Source organism: Lontra canadensis, unplaced genomic scaffold, assembly GCF_010015895.1.
Source record: "Lontra canadensis isolate GAN:19392208 unplaced genomic scaffold, GSC_riverotter_1.0 scaffold23, whole genome shotgun sequence".
Classification (NCBI taxonomy): domain Eukaryota; kingdom Metazoa; phylum Chordata; class Mammalia; order Carnivora; family Mustelidae; genus Lontra; species Lontra canadensis.
In genome coordinates this window covers 1751269-1769987 of record NW_022631017.1, presented here as the reverse complement: position 1 = coordinate 1769987, position 18719 = coordinate 1751269, and the positions used below count along the sequence as shown (strand labels likewise).

Genomic DNA, 18719 nt, shown 5'->3' with positions numbered 1-18719 from the left:
GAGAGTGTCAAGTGTCTGATTTAATTTGTTTGTGTAAACTTTGAGATTCAGTATCAGAGTTGTGACTTGTTGATATTTGGCACTTTGGGTCTTTGTAATTGAGATGAGACAAAGTAAACACTCGTGCATTAAACAAATGCTTAGTGATTGAAGTATTTTGGGGTGTGGTGAGAAGAGTTCCCACAACTTAATTTATTGGGGGGGATAACAGCATGAAAACAGAAGGATAAATTGCAGTGCCTTTTTGGCTGAATGTCAGGTATGTGGTAAAGATGATGGGTGCTAAAGGATCTTGGGAAATTTTTTCAGAAAAGATGTAACATTTGACTTGGCCTTTAAAGATAGGAAGTTTGATGTATAATTCGTGTGCTCTGTGTCTGGCAAAGGTGCAAAGTGTTTTGTGGGAAAAATAATGGACTACTTTGGTTGAATGAAAGTTTTCTATGGGGGTGTGTATAATGGGATTTAAGACCAAAAGTATGGATTAATGCCAGTGGTTCCATGCATTTTGAGTATCCTGTAAAGGTATTAAGTCTATTTAAAAGATACTAGGGAAATCAGAGTTATTAGAGACAGGAGAGGGAAGATAGAATGTTTTAATGGATTAATCTTAGTGCTAAGGAAAGGTTTTATAAAAGAGGAGAGAGTTGAGGCTATAAACTATAGTAATGGAGATCAGAGTTGTACAATGAGAATGGAAGTAATGGGATAGTTAATAGGCACAATACCTTTTATTTGTGTTAAGACTTTGCAGGTTCCCATACATTTTCTTACTTTATTCTGACATCTTTGAAAGTTAGGATAAATATGTTGTTTACGGCCAGAGTCATGGTGGTAGTAGTTGATGTACTAAGGACTTGGTAGTTGATAGCTCTGTGATAGGCAAATGTCAGCCTGTTTTTACATGAGAAATATATTTTATATAGTATATGCTGGTTATTGGAGAAATGTGATCATTTTTTAACATTCTGTTGTTTTAAGAATCTAAAGACAAAGTTGAATGAATCTTAGCCATTGAAATTCTCAAGTAGCATCAGCATAATTGAAAGATGTTAGAATTACAATATTAAATGCCTTTCATAACTTTTAGAATTGACCGTTGAAGAAGAAAATTCAAACTGCTTCCTCAAAATGCAATTTTATGAAAACAAATCCACCCCTCCCCCAAGACTAAACTTGAGATTTGATGTGAGGGTGTTGCCAGGACCAGAGATGGAATAGGAACATGCAGAAGACATATAAATAATGAGATATTTGGAAAATGAAGCAGGACTTGCAATGCTCATGTAAAATTGTCTGTCGGTAACTTTGTAAAATGGAATCAGTTTTATACATATTTTTTATTACCTCTATCCCTAGAAATGATGCTGAAAACAAGGTTTAATAAGTAAAGTAGAAGGCCCAATGTATCAGTAAGAATAGGATAGCTTAGGGACGCCTGGGTGGCTCAGTGGGTTAAGAATAGGATAGCGTACACCATAGTAACAACATTAAAATCTCAGGGGTGGCATAACACAATACATGCTTTTGTACAAAGTTTCATGTAGTCCAAGTAGTGAGTTATGTTAAATATAAGTAAAATAAGAGCTTTCTTTATTGCAAATAAGATTAACAACTTTAGCCCCAAGTAAGGGATACTTCTCTGTAAGATGTCTTTGAAGCCTGTAGTTTTCATCAACCACATGTCTCTTCTTGCAGCAGTCAAAGCAGGGTTTTCAGTTCTTTTTAATAATGATACTCTTTAGTATCCCTGATAAGAAACCAGATTTTCAGGTCTCCTGGCTGGCTCAGTCGGTTAAGAGGCTGACTCTTGGTTTCGGCGCAGGTCATGATCCTGAGATTGAGCTCCACTTTGGGCTCCCTGCTCTGTGTGGAGTCAGCTTGAGATTCTCTCCCTCTACCTGCTCCTTCTTCCACTTGTGGGCTTGTGCCTGCTCTCGTTCTCTCTGTCTCTGAAATAAATAAATCTTAAAAAAAAAAAAAAAAAAAGGAAAAAGAAACCAGATTTCCCTTTAGTAAAAAATCTGTGGCAATACTGTGTCAGATCCTCCCCATAACGTAACTCTCCATTGTTTTATTCTTACTGTTCGCCATTTATTCATTTGTTCAAATACTTACTGAGGTTCTTTATAGGACTCTTACAGTCCTGGGTACAGTCCCGTGTTAGGACTTTTTATAGATGCTAGGGACACAATGGTGGTTAAAACAGGTAAATTCCCTTCTCTTCTAATGGTGGGAGGAGACAAACATGAAAAAATGAATGAATGAATGAATAAGATAATTGTGGTAGTCAGGAGTGCTTTGAAAAGAAAAAAAAAAGGGTTGTGGGAGATGGAAAATGGCATTTAATACTTTAATTCAGGTATTCTAGGATAGTATCTCTGAGGTGGTTTGGCCAGAAAAACCCAGAAGGGTGCAGAGTAGGTAAGGAATGCATTCCCTTTGAGAAGGATCTTGAAATTAGAGGAGAGTAGGCTTAATGTGATAGTTGTGGTTGCCAACTGCTCTACTAGAGCTATGTTAAGAAGATAGCATGGCATTATGAAAGAAATATGGCCTTTGGAGTCAGGATATTAAGACCTCTATTAGACTTCTCATCCCCTATTCCCCCATACCCACCCACATGCTTACTGGGTGTCTTCCTTGAAGATTTTTTACTCTAGAGTATGAACTTCTTCAGTGTGAATTTGGGAATCCCACTTGTGGGTAGATACATTATGGATTTATTATTTTATCCTGTTACTTTTTGACTCAGGAACTGCCCATCCATTTCATAAAGGGAAAATCAGAGAAGAAGATCACCTAAATTGTTAATTTAGTCAACAATTTTTTGTTTTTTGTTTTTCCTGGTGCCTATTCTATACCAAATACTGTTAAATTAAATGTTAATAATAAAATAGGTAAGTAAGTTAGAACTTTTCTAGTTTCTCTTTTAAAAAACTAATAGTTTTTACTTTTTTTTTCAAAGATTTTATTTATTTGAGAGAGTGAGAACACTAGAGAGAGAGAAAACACTAGTGTGGGGCAGAGGTGGAGGAGAAGCAATCTCCTTGCTGAGCAGAGAGCCTGACATGGGGCTTAATCAACTGAGCCACCTAGGCGCCCCAAAGCTAGTAGTTTTTAAGGAAGGACAAAAATAAAGAGGAAAGTAATTAAAATGAGAAAAAAGGGGAGACAAGCAGTTACCTTGATTAGCCTATTTCTCTAAACCAAATCTATAGTATTCATGGTGGTTGTGGTGGAGCAGATCAAGTCTTTTAAAAGTGGGCCAGCTGTGTGTCAGAGGCTAGACAATAAAAAGGCTTTTAATGTGTTAGGATTTGTGTAAGATCTAGCTCCTTATGGTATTTTGATAGGTCATTTCTACTAGAGCTATGTCAAGAAGATAGCATGGCATTAGGAAAGGAACATGGCCTTTGGAGTCAGGATGTGTTTAGAAAAGTGATCTGGTGGAAATTAATTTTTTTTTTGTTAAGTTATTTGGAATGGAAAAGGTAGTTTTAAGAAGATAAAGGGGCTCAGCTAAGATGCCTTTGGAAAGTTGTTTTAGTTACTGAGAAAGGAAAGAATGCCGACATTCATCACGACAGGTTACTAAAAGCTGAGGATTTGTGTTCACGTCCTGGTAGAAGTATTGGCAGTAAAAATATTTTTTAAAAATCATAACATTGGTTGAGGACCCTGAATCTACATTGAAACTGTATTTTACTAAAGAGAGAACCTGTGCTGAAAAAAGAATGAGTTACCTCCAAGTCCAGTTCCGTAGTCTTCTCTGTTTGACACTCAGAGAGGGAGGAGCTCCTTATTACTGCTGAGTAGGGTAGGAGTTGAGGCTCACTAGTCCTCCATTGAATCCCCCTTGATGAAAGGGCTAGTGTGCCTTCTTAGTGCTGCCTTGTGGCCTCCACTGACAGAGAAGAGAAGGAGACTAATTCCCACCTGGTTGGTGGGAGAGTTTGGCTCTCCAGTTGGCCTTCTCTGACACCACTCTGGCTGGAAAATGGGGTAGTGGTAGTGAGTGGGTGGTCTGGTTACAGCCTGGTGAGGGGGAAAGTCCAGGCTTCCTGCTAGTTTGATTTATTTTTCCCTCTCTGTATTATTTGACTACAGCAGATTGATTTCGGTCTTGCTAGGTAACTCTTTTCTTGGTCCTTCTGGAGAGAGCAGGCTTTTCTTAGAGGTTTTTTTTTTTTTCCCCTCTCCTCTTATGGGCAGTAACAGTTGCTGGTTTGGCAGTAACAGTTGGTGGTTTTTCCAGTACACAGTCTAGAATATTTGAGGCGAAAAGAAAACCTAATAGACTCACTAACCAGTTTCTAAGGAACCTGGGCTCTCTTGGCTGGTCCATCTTCTTTTTTCCACTTTTCAAAATATTTTTATGTTTGTTTTTAGTATGTAATGTCCATAATGTCCAGAGTTTTTAACTGTACTTAGTGGGAGGAATAAGGAAACAGTTTATCTATTCCATCTTTTCATGAGGGAAATCTAGATGGTGATGCATTTTTTTTTACAGTTTTTATTTTAATTTCAGTTAATTAACATACAGTGTTACATTAGTTTTGGATATACAGTATGTAATATAGTAGTTCCATACATGACCCTGTGCTCATCACCAGGCAAGTGCACTTCTTAATCTCCATCGCCTATTTCACCCATTCCCCCAAACCTTCTCCTCTCTGATAACCATCAGATAGATGGGTATGCGTTTTAATAGATTGAAATGCTTATCTTTAAAAACTCATTATGTAGAAAGAATATCTCCTTTTAGAAATGGTGTAGTAATAGCTAATTTTTCTTGAGAAAAGCAGAGAAATATCAGTGAAATAAGATATTAAAAGAAATGAACAAATACTTTTATTAGTTGTACTTATAGAGTGTTAGCAGAACAATGTTTGTGGATAAGGGATGATAATTTGTGAGCTTCGATATAGCTTTCTTGTGCGCTCTATACTGATTGTATTATAGGTTATTACATGATATATTTTTACTTTAAAAATAAGTGGGTATATTCATAGAAGATGTCTCAGATGTTGGTAAATGAATTGCTTTTCCCCATCTTTTTAAATTTAAAATGAAATTTTGATCCCTTTTGATGAGTTCTCAGAGCTTGATAAAGTGTTTCAGACTTGATATAATTAAGGAACAAGGAAACAAAAGTTATTAACATTTAAGTATTTTTGAGAACTGGCAAGTGAATAAAAGTCATTTGAATATTTCTTTATTTTTACTTAAATTTCTAGCATTTTTTTCTCATTTAGAAAAAGATTTAAATCACCGAATCTTTTCTTTTTTTAAAGTTTTTTTTTTTTGTTTGTTTAATTCAGAGAGAGGGAGAGCGTGAGCAAGCAGCAGCAGAGAGAGAGGGAGAAGCAGATTCCCTGCTGAGCAGGGAGCCCCCTGCAGGACTTGATCCCAGACCCCTGAGATCATGACCTGAGCATAAGGCAGAGACTTAACTGACTGAGCCACTCAGGCACCCCTCATTGAATTTTTTTTTTTTTTTTAGATTGGGTAGTTTGACAACTTACCTTGCATTTAGGAATGTTTGTCATTTTATGTCTGTATTCCATGGGTTAAATGGTTAAGCAGAATTAAGGTTAAGTCTTTATGTGTGTTTAAAAACTTTTAAAGAAAAATGGCAATATTGGGAATAAGATGATGATCTGATGATGTATGTGGCTAGTTTGGAAGTATCTTAGTCATTTCTTGTTTTTTAAGTATTATTTTTCTAGAAGAATCCTGATTTTGTGTTTTTGTTATTTTTTAAGATTTTATTTATTTATTTGTCACATGTAGAGCCAGTGAGAGAGCGCACAAGCATGGGGAGCTGTCGGCAGAGGGAGAAGCAGGCTCCCTGCTGAGCAAGAAGCCTGGGACTGCATCCCAGAACCCTGGGATTATGACCTGAGCTATGGCAGATGCTTAGTGGACTTTTTTTTTAAGAGAGAGGTGGGAGGAACCAAGGGAGAGGGAGAGAGAATTTTTTTTTTTTAATGTTTACTTACCTGCTTATTTATTTATTTTAGAGGGAGCCTATGTGTGAGGGAAGAAGGGGGTGGGAGAAGGCAATAGAATCAGAAGCAGATTCCCTGCTGAGTGAGGAGACCTGTGGGGCTTGATCCCACAGTGCTGAGATCATGATCTTAACTGAAATTAAGAATTTTTTTTTAATGAAGGAAATAGCAACATTATTTTATGTTACCTTTATATTTTTGAATCCTTTATTTTATGAAACCTGTTTTTTAGGTAAACCTCAGTGATGTTTTCAAGTTTTAGGAGATGTATTTATTGGTGACTTTAATAGAATAGTTCAGGCAGTTGGCTTTGTATCAGGGGAGAATTTTGTGTGTGATTTACTTTCATTATTTGGAACACATTCTATGAGAAAACAACTAGAAGACAACTTGGAATTATAGTAAAAACAGTAGATAAAACGTCAAAGTTGTATATAGCTATGATACATTGTAGTACATATTTTGTTACATACTGTAAAACATTAAGTGTACATACACACTGGTTAAGAGCAATTTTTTCTGTGACTTGGGATATTTTTGATAATATTCTGAATCCTATGTAGGCTGTATTCACTGTGTTAAAGAAATCGTTAAGTACAGGCAATGCTAGAAAAAGATGTGAATCTTTTTTGAATCTTTTGTGAATCACTGAAATAATACATATTGAAACAAAATTCAAGGAATATAGAAGTGGCTATTGTGAAAAGTACATTTCTTTCATTATAAACCTCCTCCAGCCTCCTTCTGCATTTAGGAATGTGGTAGATGTAGACTGTTACCTGTAGACAATCTCTTTAACTGAATTACTCGTATCCCCTTCTCCTTTATATCCTATATATAAATGATAAATTTAAATTTAAGACATTATTGTATAAATCATGTTAATGTTTACCTGGGACTTAACTGGAAAGTTAAATTCTGATTTTTTCCTCTTAAGGAGTTAATAAATTTTGTTTCTGCTAAGGTATTTCAAATTGTAGAAATAATTAAAGCCTGGAACGTTTGAGAGCCAGAACCTGGGCTTCTGGGGTATCTCCTGATCTTGCTTTTTGGATTGGCACTCATTGCCTGCTTGTTAATGTCATCTGTGGCCTCAAGGAGTCTAGAAGGTTTAGGAGAAGGATCTCCATGTAGGTCTGATGTCTTTTGAGTCATACATATATTAGCCCTCATTACCTGCTATTCTTCTCCTAAAATCCCTTCATCCTAGAACTGCAAGCAAAAATAACATTTTTAAATCCATGTAACTAGTGTGAAAAATATGACCACTATAAATTATTGGGGGTGTTTTCAATCAGTGTAGTATGCCTGAGTTCTTTATTTAGTGTTTTTCCAACTCTACTTCACTTGGCTCTCAGTAACGTTCTTGTGATGGAAAAAGAGAAAGGAGTAGGATTCTTCTGAGAATGAATGTACATAACTTTTTCTCTCTCTCCTTACTTTTGCCTTTTCCAGTGGGGGAGGGGCAATTGCAATAGGAAGGCCCTTTGTCCAAGTTGGAGAGACAGCAGTTATGTGGAGAGTAGCATATTTGGGGGAGAGAATAAATTTAGAGGCTTTCAAAATAGTCCTGTTATATCTGTTATTCATGATTTTGATATCTTGGCACTGAGAAGGTATATACTGATTTCATATTAAGGAGATTTTCTCTTGTTGGCCCTTTCACTTTGGACTTTAAAATTTTTTGCTACTATCTGATTTAATTTAGACATAAAAATGAAAATCTAATGACTTGAGATAGATGATTCCTATGTACTATTACTTACATTCTAAAAAACAAAGTAAAAACTTTAAGTATAGGGTAAACTTTAGGCATAGGGTAAACTTTAGGCATAGGGTAAAATTTTTGTTAGGTTGAAAACCTCATTTTTCAAACGTGGATCTAATGGATGCAGCCAAAGCTAGAACAGTGGACATATTAAATAAACATTTAATTCTGCTTACATTCATACATCTTTAGTAATAGCACTTTTCCATTTTTTCTGATTTATGTTTCTGTAAAGTTGGAGGTACTAGTTTTACATAACACTTTTGGAAGTCCCTAATGTTATATTCAAAATATTAAGTGTATTCCTTAAGTTTTAATTAGCATAAGAACTGTGACTCAGCTTAGAATTGACCTCTTTCATTTGAGAAACAAAAAAGACTCATTTGCCCTTTAATCTGGTTTTTATTATTCTTTGTGATGTTTATTTAATTCTGTGATAAATAGAAATTAATTGCTTTCTTTTTTCAGATTATGATCATGCACTGGCTATGATTAGATAACCAAATTATTATGAAGATATATTAAAACATGAAGAAGTGGTTTGTGAATTTTATTGATCATCTTTTAAGTTGTTTTTTGTTAGTGCAATCAGAGTTAAGTATCTCTGGTTACCTTAATAGATAAAGAATAACTATATCCTTTCCAAACTTTAGCTCCCCCTCTCATTTGCTTATATTTCTTACCTTCCTCTAAATCGCCTTTTCTATGAAACAAATTAGTGTAGTTGCATTCTTATTTATATGGAGATTATCCACATTGTCTTTTTCTTGGCCAATTTTGCATTGATATTACCTATTTTGTGGGAGGTTTTTCTCATTTGTAGGACGAAATTCAAAGTTTTTCTCAGCCAGTACATGATACTTTCCAAATGAGGATTCTTTTTTTAACTGTATTTCTTGGCGGAAAGGAAGTGAAGTTGGTAGAAAGTAGATACTACTATGTTAAGGCTGTTTAGGTAAAAGGAAGTGAGGGCAGAAGGAGGAAGAAACTCTGGACACCTGAGTAGCACTTCATAGGAGTCTATCAGATTTGCTGTTGAAGGTGATAGCCAAGGAGTAATTTTTTTTTCTTTTTTTAAAAAAATTTTTATTAACATGTAATGTATTATTAGCCCCAGGGGTACAGGTCTGTGAGTTGTCAGGCTTACACATGCCAAGGAATAATTTGGAGGGACTGTGAGGCCAGGAATTAGGGAAAAATTAGGTTTGTGAGTGAGTGAATGTGTGTATCTGGTAGTGGTAGATTGTGGGAGGAAGAGGTTCCAAGAAGAAGAGGTGGAGCTCAAAGCAAACTTTATTTGTAGTTTTACTTAGAGCTTTGGTACTAGTGATTAAACATCTTACTTGGCACTATGTATTTGGGAGGTTGTAAACCTGAGTCTTCTCTGTTCAGTGTAGACTGTATATTTCTAATTCGCATTCTCCCTTTCCTTTTATGTTTTGTGCCCTCAGAAGATTTATTATATTGTCTCTGAGAATACTGAAATATTAAAGTGTTTCTAGGTCTTGAGCAATATGTTATAAGTTTTTTGTCTTGTTTTGTTTTGTTTTTAGAAACAAGAAGCATTGTGTCAGTATATCATAGTTATTCATGTGGTAAATTTTTATTAAAAGATAACACAAATATCTTAAGTTATACAGCCAGTTAACAGGATAGAATCAAGATTTGTACCCAGGTCTTCTGTCTCCTGAGCCTGTACTTTTAATGATATTTGGTTAAATTGGAATTACTTTCCTAGAGGAACAAAATTTGAATGTCAGGCCAAGTTCTTGGTCCTTGTATTAGAAAACAGTAGCTCTCAGAGATACGACTTTTAGTTTTTTAAAATGTAGACAGCTCATGAGACAGAAGAATTCAAAATGAATACTTTTTAGCATGTTGAAGTTGTAAGTACTGTTCTTTATGAAGATTTAATGCTTCTATTAGTTTGAAAAATACTTGGTGCAATTTGAAAACTGAGATTTTCATGTTGATATCTTATTTATTGATAGCAAATTGGCGTATTTTTCCTTAAGTGTATTACCAGTAAAAATGAAGCAGCCCATTTTGTGAAATAGTTTGTATTTTCCATGATTTATACTTTAATGACTTTTCACAACTCTTGACCAATGTAATAATTTTCCCAATATGAAAAACATTTTTTCTCATTGTAAGATGATATGCATTGTTAAAAACAAACATGAAACAATTCTGAACAGTATAGAGAAGTTAAAATTGTCTGAAATCTTACCAGCTAGAGAGTAACAACTGGTTAACCTTGTGGTAGATATAAACACCCAGAGTTACAAATTCTTTGTTAACTTTGTATGTGAAAAATATCTTCTGGTTAGTGATTTTTTTTTCTAATGGTTACTTTTAATGAGCAGAAATTTTTAAATTGTCAAATGGGTGAGGTAGGAATCCCGTTTTCTCCCAACTCCTTAAATATGGAACATTAGTTTTATGAGCATCATGTTTGTCTTTGCTTTTCGTTAAGTCACGCTTTTCTGTTTGTGGACTATTTTGTTTCATTCATTGGTATGTCTGTTTTTATGCCAGTACTGCAGTAATTATATATAATATCACATAGTTTTTCTTTATATCTTATTAAAAAGAAAAGCCCCCTCACTTTGTTTTCCCTGAAGTATTCTGGCTGTTCTTGGCATTTTGTTCTATACAAATTTAAAACCAGTTTATTGCTCTCCCAAATCTGTGGTACAGCTCTTAGAATTGTAGTGCACCATTGTGTCAATTTTAGGGAGAATTGATATCCTTATAATAATTGAGCTTTTAATCACTGAACATGGTATGACTTCCCATTTGTCTTCTATTAATTTCATACTTCTTTTCATGATTTTTTTTTTTCTTTTTTTAAGATTTTGTTATTAGGGTGCCTGGGTGGCTCAGTGGGTTAAGCCTCTGCCTTCGGCTCAGGTCATGATCTCAGGGTCCTGGGATTGAGTCCTGCATCGGGCTCTCTGCTCAGCAGGGAGCCTGTCCCCCTCCCCCGCCCCGCCTGCCTCTCTGCCTACTTGTGATCTCTCTCTGTCAAATAAACAAATAAAATACTTAAAAAAAAAAGATTTCATTATTAATTTAGAGAAGAGGGAGAGAGCATGAGCAAGTAGGGAGAGGGGCAGAATGGGAGGGAGGGAGAATCTCAAGCAGATTCCCTCCTGAACAGGGAGCTTGACTTGGGGCTCCATGACCTTAAGATCACAACCTGAGCCAAAATCAGGAGTTGAACGCTCAACCCATTGAGCCACCTAGGCGTTCCTTCTTTTCATGAAGGTTTGCTTATCTTCTGTAATCTGAACATCACCTATTTTTATAACACCCATGAGCTGAGAATTCTAGTTAAGAATTTTATAAATAGTTGGAAGAAATCAGAAGAAAACATTTAATGTCATGTAAAAATTATATGAAGTTGAAATTTTAGTTTCCATAAATAAAATTTTTTGGAGCATAGCTATGTTCATTCATTTAAGTATATAACTGCTTTTGCAGTACAAATGGTAGGGTTCATTTTTCCATTAGAGTTTTGTTTTTTAAGATTTTATTTATTTATTTGGCAGAGATCGCAAATAGGCAGAGAGAGAGGGGGAAGCACGCTTCCCACTAAGCAGGGAGCTCGACACGGGGCTCAATCCCAGGACCCTGGGATCATGATCTGAGCTGAAGGCAGAGGCTTTAACCCACTGGGCCACCCAGGTGCCCCTCTGTTAGAGATTTTATGGCCAACAAATTCTAAAATATTTTGCTATTTGGCCCTTTATAGAAAAAGTTTGCCCACCCTGATTTAGAATTATTGTTTGTTTCATTCTTTATATATCTCAGAGTTTCTTTGTATCTTGGGGTGGAGGGGGTGTTTCAGCCTATCTTTCTTTAACTGTGTCTCCAGTTCTGGTAAGACTTAAACTCATGAGTCACTGTTACCAAAGTGTGTTGCATTCTTTGGGTATGTGTGGGCAGAGAAAAATTTGATGTCATGTTGTATATAATAATCACTATACATATTTTTTGGTATTTTATATTTGAAGATTTAATTTAATAAAATACAGCTTAATTTGCTTATTTGCTCATTTCCTCTTTTATAGGAAATTAAGAGAGAGACAGAATCTAAGGACGACAGTTTGCCCATTAAACGGGAAAGACATGGGAATGTGGCAAGTCTTGTACAACGAATTAGCACCTATGGACTTCCAGCTGGAGGAATTCAACCACATCCACAAACCAAAAACATGAAGAAGAGTACGTAAATAATTTCTTTCCTGTTTAAATCAAAATAAAGGATGTTTTATAACTATTCATAAGTTATGTTAAGGAAAGTTAGCTTAACCTTTTGCAGCGGACTGTAGAAACTTCCTACATATTTATGTGTTACTAGTTATTGGTGCTTGTAGTCATTCTTCATACAATAATTGAGCATGACCTGCTGACAGTTATTTATAGGAATTAGAAATTAAAATATGAGGCTTTGTTTTTCTATTAGCCGTTGAATAGTTGATTCTTTGCCTTAAATTTATTTTAAAACCATTTATATCATAAAGTTTATTTTATGCCAAGATGCCTACTCATCTTTAAGTAGTATAGATGTGTGCATTTTGATAGTATGTTTTCTTCATTGGTTAGATCTCTGAACATAGATGATCAGTTTCCCAAGGTGATTGGCCCAGCACAGTCCTTTCAGGTATTTAGTACTTTATAAACATGGTAGAACATTTTAGCATTAGAGGGAGAGCACCACATTTGAAATCAGACATGAGTTTGAATCCATCTTATGACCTTTGATCATTTAATCTCTTGAGTTTTATTTTGCTGCTGGTGAGAAAGTGCTAAAAAAGACACGTGGTATTGCTGTTTTTCAAAAAGCTTAAACATTAAACATGTACAAAATACAGTATTTATGGAAGCAGATTGTTTTTTAACATAGTAAGACCTGAAGCCCGTTGAGACATTGAATACTGATAACTGTGATTAATTTGAGTTAATAAGTAGCTTATGAGTATTTAACCACATTTATCTTAGATCAGTCTCTTTGATATTGTGGTCTGTAAGTCCCTTGTGGTACCAAGTAGTCTGTAGTAAAGAAATTATGTTTATATACATTTTACAAATATAAGACTATTTATGATTTTTATAGAGTCTCCTTATATCTTGCTACTTCTGTGCTACGGTCCGTCAAGTTTGGGGGAAACCTTCACTTTCTGGGTTCTGTCATCCTTTGATTATTTTCATAAGATAAAAACAGATTTTCATAAAAATCAAAAAAAATTTCAGGACAGTAAGGCAGACCAATGAAAGGATTCTCTGTTGTTTCCCAGTAAACGCATCGCGCAGGCAATATTTAGATACTACCCATACTGCTTTCAGACTGCTGCTGAAGGCGAACAGTTGCAATAATTTTAATTGTTCTGGACGCTCAGACTGCGTTTTAGAGACGGCGGGGGTGGGGGACAGATTACTGAGAGTATTCCATATCCTACAGGTGAGGCTCTGTAGGGAAATTTGTACACAGGAGAATTTTTAGGCCCACTGGAGAGTTATCTATGACCTCTGTCTATTATAAAATCCATGTACCACTTTCTTTAGTTTTACTGAGCTATAAAGGGATAATTTTCTTAAGTAGAGACCAGACAAAGGACTTCAGTGTTAGGATTATTTTATTCATTTTGTCTCCTGATAGGAAACGACACTCTTAAATTTTACCTTCATTATTCTTTTTCTTGTAAAAGGAAAAAACCATTATGTAGTGGTGCCTGGAGGCTTAGACTTTTTCCTGAGGATCTTCCATAACTTGCTTTTAAGTGCATGTGCTGCAAAGACTAAATTGGTCATTTGCAGCTAGCTAACATGTAAAACAGGATGCAGGTTGTTTTTGCTTTCAGACTGATTTTCCAGGAAAAGCAAGCCAATGCTTTTTTTTTTTAAAATATGACTTTTTTTGTTATTGTTTGTATCGTATCCTTAATTCACAAAATATACCAGCTATTCAAAAGGTGGTATATTGTAATATTAAGTAATAGTGGATACTACTATCCAGTATTACTTATACATAATAAAAACTGTTTTAAAAGTTGATAATACAGTCACTGCAGTGTGAATGTTCACTAATCTCTCTATACCAAGACAAGTGAATCTGCGTGTGTATTGAATTTTGTTTAAGCACCTTAAGAGAGTTTCAGTTACATACTATGATTAAATATCTGGAAACTAGGCATGTTAGCGATTTTTCTCTAGTCTCCCAAGCCAAAAAAGTTTTGGCTTTTTCATGAAGTCTAGTCATAAAGCCATTGAAACTTTGCTTTTGTGTGTAAGTTAACCATAATACCTGTGTTAAAACAAACAGGTATTTTTTAAGAGTGAGCACAGAATAATGTTTTCCAGGACTATTACTATAAGTTGCTAAAGTTATAGAAGAGAAAAATTTGCACATCTCATAGCAAAAACTGGTACGATCACATTGCTGCTGAGACCCTTATAAAATCAGGAACAGAGATAATGTTGTAGAGTAAAATTACTTAGTAAATAATTGACATCTTCCAGCAGCCCAATTCTGGATTCCATTCAGTGTGGAATATTAGTAGATACTTCAACTTTGCATTTGGAAAAAACTGATGCCAGATGTGAATCTACTCTTACTGTGCTGGAGGGAAGACATCAGTTTTTGTAACTTTGTAATTCTTATTAGTGGAAACTGTCACAGAAGTATTTTTTATCTAGTTAATAATTATGTTGAATGTAAAAAATACATTGAAATTGATACTGATAGATCACTAGTAGTAGTTGCTACAGAATTGATGTTGCTGCATGAAAAATTAGTTGACCAGAATGCCCAGTCTTCAGTGCTTCATTTCTAGAAAACAGTTGTTAGCAAATAGTATGCCTGCTGATTTTGAGTCAGTGCTAAAGAAAATAGTGAAAATTCAGAATACTGTCAAAATATGGTCACTGACTATACATTTTTACAGCATACTTTAAAAAAAATAGGGGCCTATTAGCTCAGGCTCTGCTCTCTAATAATAAAATATTTTGACTCAAAAGGGGAAAAAGATTCTGAACTGACTCCTCTACAGCTGCAGCTTCTCAAATGAATGGGGTAGGGTATTCTAACTTCCTGTTTTCTATAAATCTTAAAGAAAAGTTGAAGGAATAATTGTGCAATGAATATTTTAAATGCTTTCAGTTTGTTGTTAACATTTTTCATGTTGTCTTTATATCTGTATATATATATATATACATATATATATACACACACACATATTATATATATACACATTTTTTAACTGAATCAGTTGAAAGTATATTGTAGACATGAAACCTCATTCCTAATCACCTAGCTTCTTATGATGGTGGATGATAATATCTTCTAAGATTTTGATTGTTTTAATCAAACAGTATATCAGCAGTATAGCTAGAATCTTTGAAAGTGTGAATCTTTCAGTTAATGGTCTAAGCAGTATGAGATTTTTTATTGCTGAGTGTAAGAAAAAAATTTACGTATGATTCAAGCTTATAGCAGTGACTCTGTTTTTAGCATTTGATTATTTTCTTTGCTTATTGGAGAAAGAAATTGACCAAAAAATCTTGACATTAGAAAAATTTAAATGCTGCAGTAAAACATGAAGATGTAATTTCTGGAACTAAATGGAACCAGAATGGATCATGAATCCTTTTGCTGCTGTTTGTGAAATTTTAGCATTCATCTTCCCAACTTCTGAATGTGGTATACTCTTGGGGAAATTGAAAATCATAATCTTAAATGACAAATGGTTCTGTAATTTAAGAGGTTTTTTTTTTTAAAATCTGAATATTTAGGTCTGGTTTTCAGAACCATGAAAATATTTGCTATCCTTAATGGATCTCCATTTGAAAACTTAGGATTTTCTGTTTTAGTAGGAAAAATAGGAGGTAACTTTACTGAGTCTAAAATTTTACAGAATTTGTTTTTTTTTCCAAAAAATACAAAATATTTTTTAACAGTTTTTTTTTAAAGTTTTCAACATTGATATCCTGAATGCTTTAATATCTGTGAATTTGAAAACCATTAAAACAGTGTTAATGTGGGCAATCAGATCTGCCAAATAAAACTGGGTATGGATTATGATTAAAAACTTGTCAGTCTAACAGGAAAACATCAAGTTACTGTAAAACAGTGGTGATAGTAATACGTCATAGGTTTTTAGAGGTATCAGCACATCAAATAAATATTAGAAGAAGTGCTCAATAAATGTAATTATTATTAGTGTTTATACTATTACGAACCATATTAGAAATGTATAAAGTATGTAGCTCTGATGAAAATAAGGGGCAGTTCTGTAGTGGGTTGTCAAGCGAGGTATATCTTAAGCCTTTCTTAGGTAAGACATCTCATTCACATGAAGATTGGGGATTATGACATTATGGGTAGAATTGCTGCCTTTAAGACCCATGGAGACTAGCAGGTACATGGTATTTACAGGTAGTAAAGGATTTGGTAGACGCTTAACCTTCTGAGCCACCCACGTGCCCCCAAAACAGTATATTTAAATCTTAGAAAGAAAGATTTATTTTCAAGCAATTAGAAATCAGTGTAATTACATCATTGAGTACAAGATTGAGAATCATCTAGGGAATCTTAAACTGTAGATTCTAATGCAGCCTGCTACTACTATAACAAAATACTCCAGACTAGATGGGTTAAACAACACAAATGTATTTTCTCATGGTTCTAGAGGTTAGAATTCTATAATCAAGGTGCTATCAGAGTTGGATTCTGGTGAGGCCTCTTCCAGCCTTGCAGATAGCTGCCTTTTCTCTGTATCCTCACATGGCCTTCGTGTGTGTATGCCCACATGCACATGTGCACAATTAAGTGTGAGTGGGGATTAGGGCTCCACTTTTATGATGTTATTTAACCGTGAATATGTCCCCAAAGGCCCTACCTTGCAGTATAGTCAAGGACACAATTCAGTCCAAAGCAGGTTGTTGGTCCAAGGTGGAGCCTGAGATACTGCATTTCTCTGAAGCTTTGGCATGATGCTGCTGGTCTGAGGAATGTACTTTGAATAGAAAGAAGTTATCCTTGAATCAGTTATACCTGATCATCTACCCATAGGTGCTTTAATGATTTGGTTTTAAAGATGGGAGTGAATCTGAGTTCTCAACTCAAGAGTTTGAAAGAAGTTATAACCACAAGCCTGTGTGGTTATAAATGATTGTCACTTACCTAAATAAGTGAAACTTGTTTGAAAACTTAAAATTGTTGTCTTTAACTAGGTGAGTTTGGTTTTTATCTGTCAGAAAATAGAACTCTTGAAGAATATAAGGTGTATTTTGGATTTGTTCATTTTGTGTCTTTTCAACACAGACACTCTTACAATAGTGCATTTTGAGTATTTCCAGACTTTGATCAGGAAGTAGTCTGAAAATTACTGGCTTGGAAGACAGCTTATCTGTGAAAAAATTTTTTGTGCCAACAGTGTCTTTTATTGTTGATATTTTTAATCTCAAAATTGGCATTTGTTATTTTACTTTGGTCTAAGTGGTGGGATTAGATACATAAATAGATTTCATGGCTGGGAACCTTATACCTTATTTGTATTTGGTTTGAATTTATTTTGGCACGTATAATATGAGGCAAGGTGAAAAGCCAACCAGAACGGATTGTGGTTAGTTGCTTAGAATGCTTACATGTTCTGTTTTTATTTGTATATATGAATTCAGTGGCAATAAATATGGTGTGTAAATAAAGGTGCTATTGTTTGTTTTAATGGTCTTTGTTAACCTCATTTTTTACTATGTTATTTCTTTCAGAGACTAAGAAGCGTCAGTGTAAAGTTCTCTTTGAGTACATTCCACAAAATGAGGATGAACTGGAGCTGAAAGTGGGGGATATTATTGATATTAGTGAAGAGGTAAGGAAAACATGTTCTAGAGATAAAGTAGCAATTGCAATTAATGCTCTGGGTATTAGAAAACTGCTTTGTAAGAATATTAATTTTTCATTAGACTTTTTTTGTCAGTTTCATTGTATTTTATAAAAATTTTAAGATACAGGTTTTAAAACAGATCTTTAATGTCTTAATATAAGGTTGTCTTATCTGTTGGAATAAAGCTTTACTCAGCTTACTACACCTGGTATTTGTGTACTATATATGTGTTGACTTTAGGAATAAAAATTTTTAAGCTAAAGATTAATGTAATCTAAGTAGCTAAGAATAAAAATAAACATTTCAATTCTGAATTCACTTTAGGCCCAAAACAGTAAAAGAGAAGCAGTTGTACCTTCTGCATAGCAAAGGGATACAAAAACAGAATCTTTTTGAAAGCTTTGCCTTATTTGAATTGTCACATTGAAATGTGAACCAAAATACACTTTTCCTACATTTTAATATCTTAGAATGAGATTATAAAATATGGTAGATACAATTTTTCATATCTCTTCTTTTACTATTAAAAGAATATTAAAATTTTTATTTGTCAGCCAAAGATCCCATTTTCAAAGTATATGTTTTGATATCAGATATAGTTCTAGGGATTGATTTTATGTCATAACATCATGTAATATAATTCATAACTTAATGCTCATATTAAATTCCAATGTATATATATGAGACAATTCTGTTTTATTTCCACCGAGGGGCAATAATAATAGTTAATGTTTATTGAGGCTGTATGCCTGAAGCATTATGCTAAGTGTTTCACATTTACTACTTTCTTTAAATTTTTTAACAACCTAAGGAGACAGGAATTTTTATATCCATTTTATATATGAAGAGATGGAGTCATGGAAGATAAGTGATTGGCTGTTCTAGTTACTGTTGCTGCATAACATTATGACCCAAACTTTGTAGCCAAGAACAACAATTTTACTAGGTTCATGGGTTACATGAGTCAAGAATTCAGATAGGGCACGGTTGGATGGCTTGTGCCTCTTTTCCATGATGTCTGGAGGTCTCAACTGGAAAGATGCAGTT

The 18719-nt window shown here is 34.5% G+C and overlaps 1 protein-coding gene across 1 annotated transcript in view; it reads left to right on the top strand.

Moving 5' to 3' along the window:
* The window catches only part of CD2AP (CD2 associated protein), a 137004-nt gene that overhangs the window by 39848 nt on the left and 78437 nt on the right, over positions 1-18719 (top strand). The window contains exons 3-4 of the mRNA XM_032861979.1: positions 11859-12012; positions 17557-17657. Coding sequence (XP_032717870.1) covers positions 11859-12012; positions 17557-17657 — 255 coding nt within the window. The remainder of the gene's footprint in view (positions 1-11858; positions 12013-17556; positions 17658-18719) is intronic.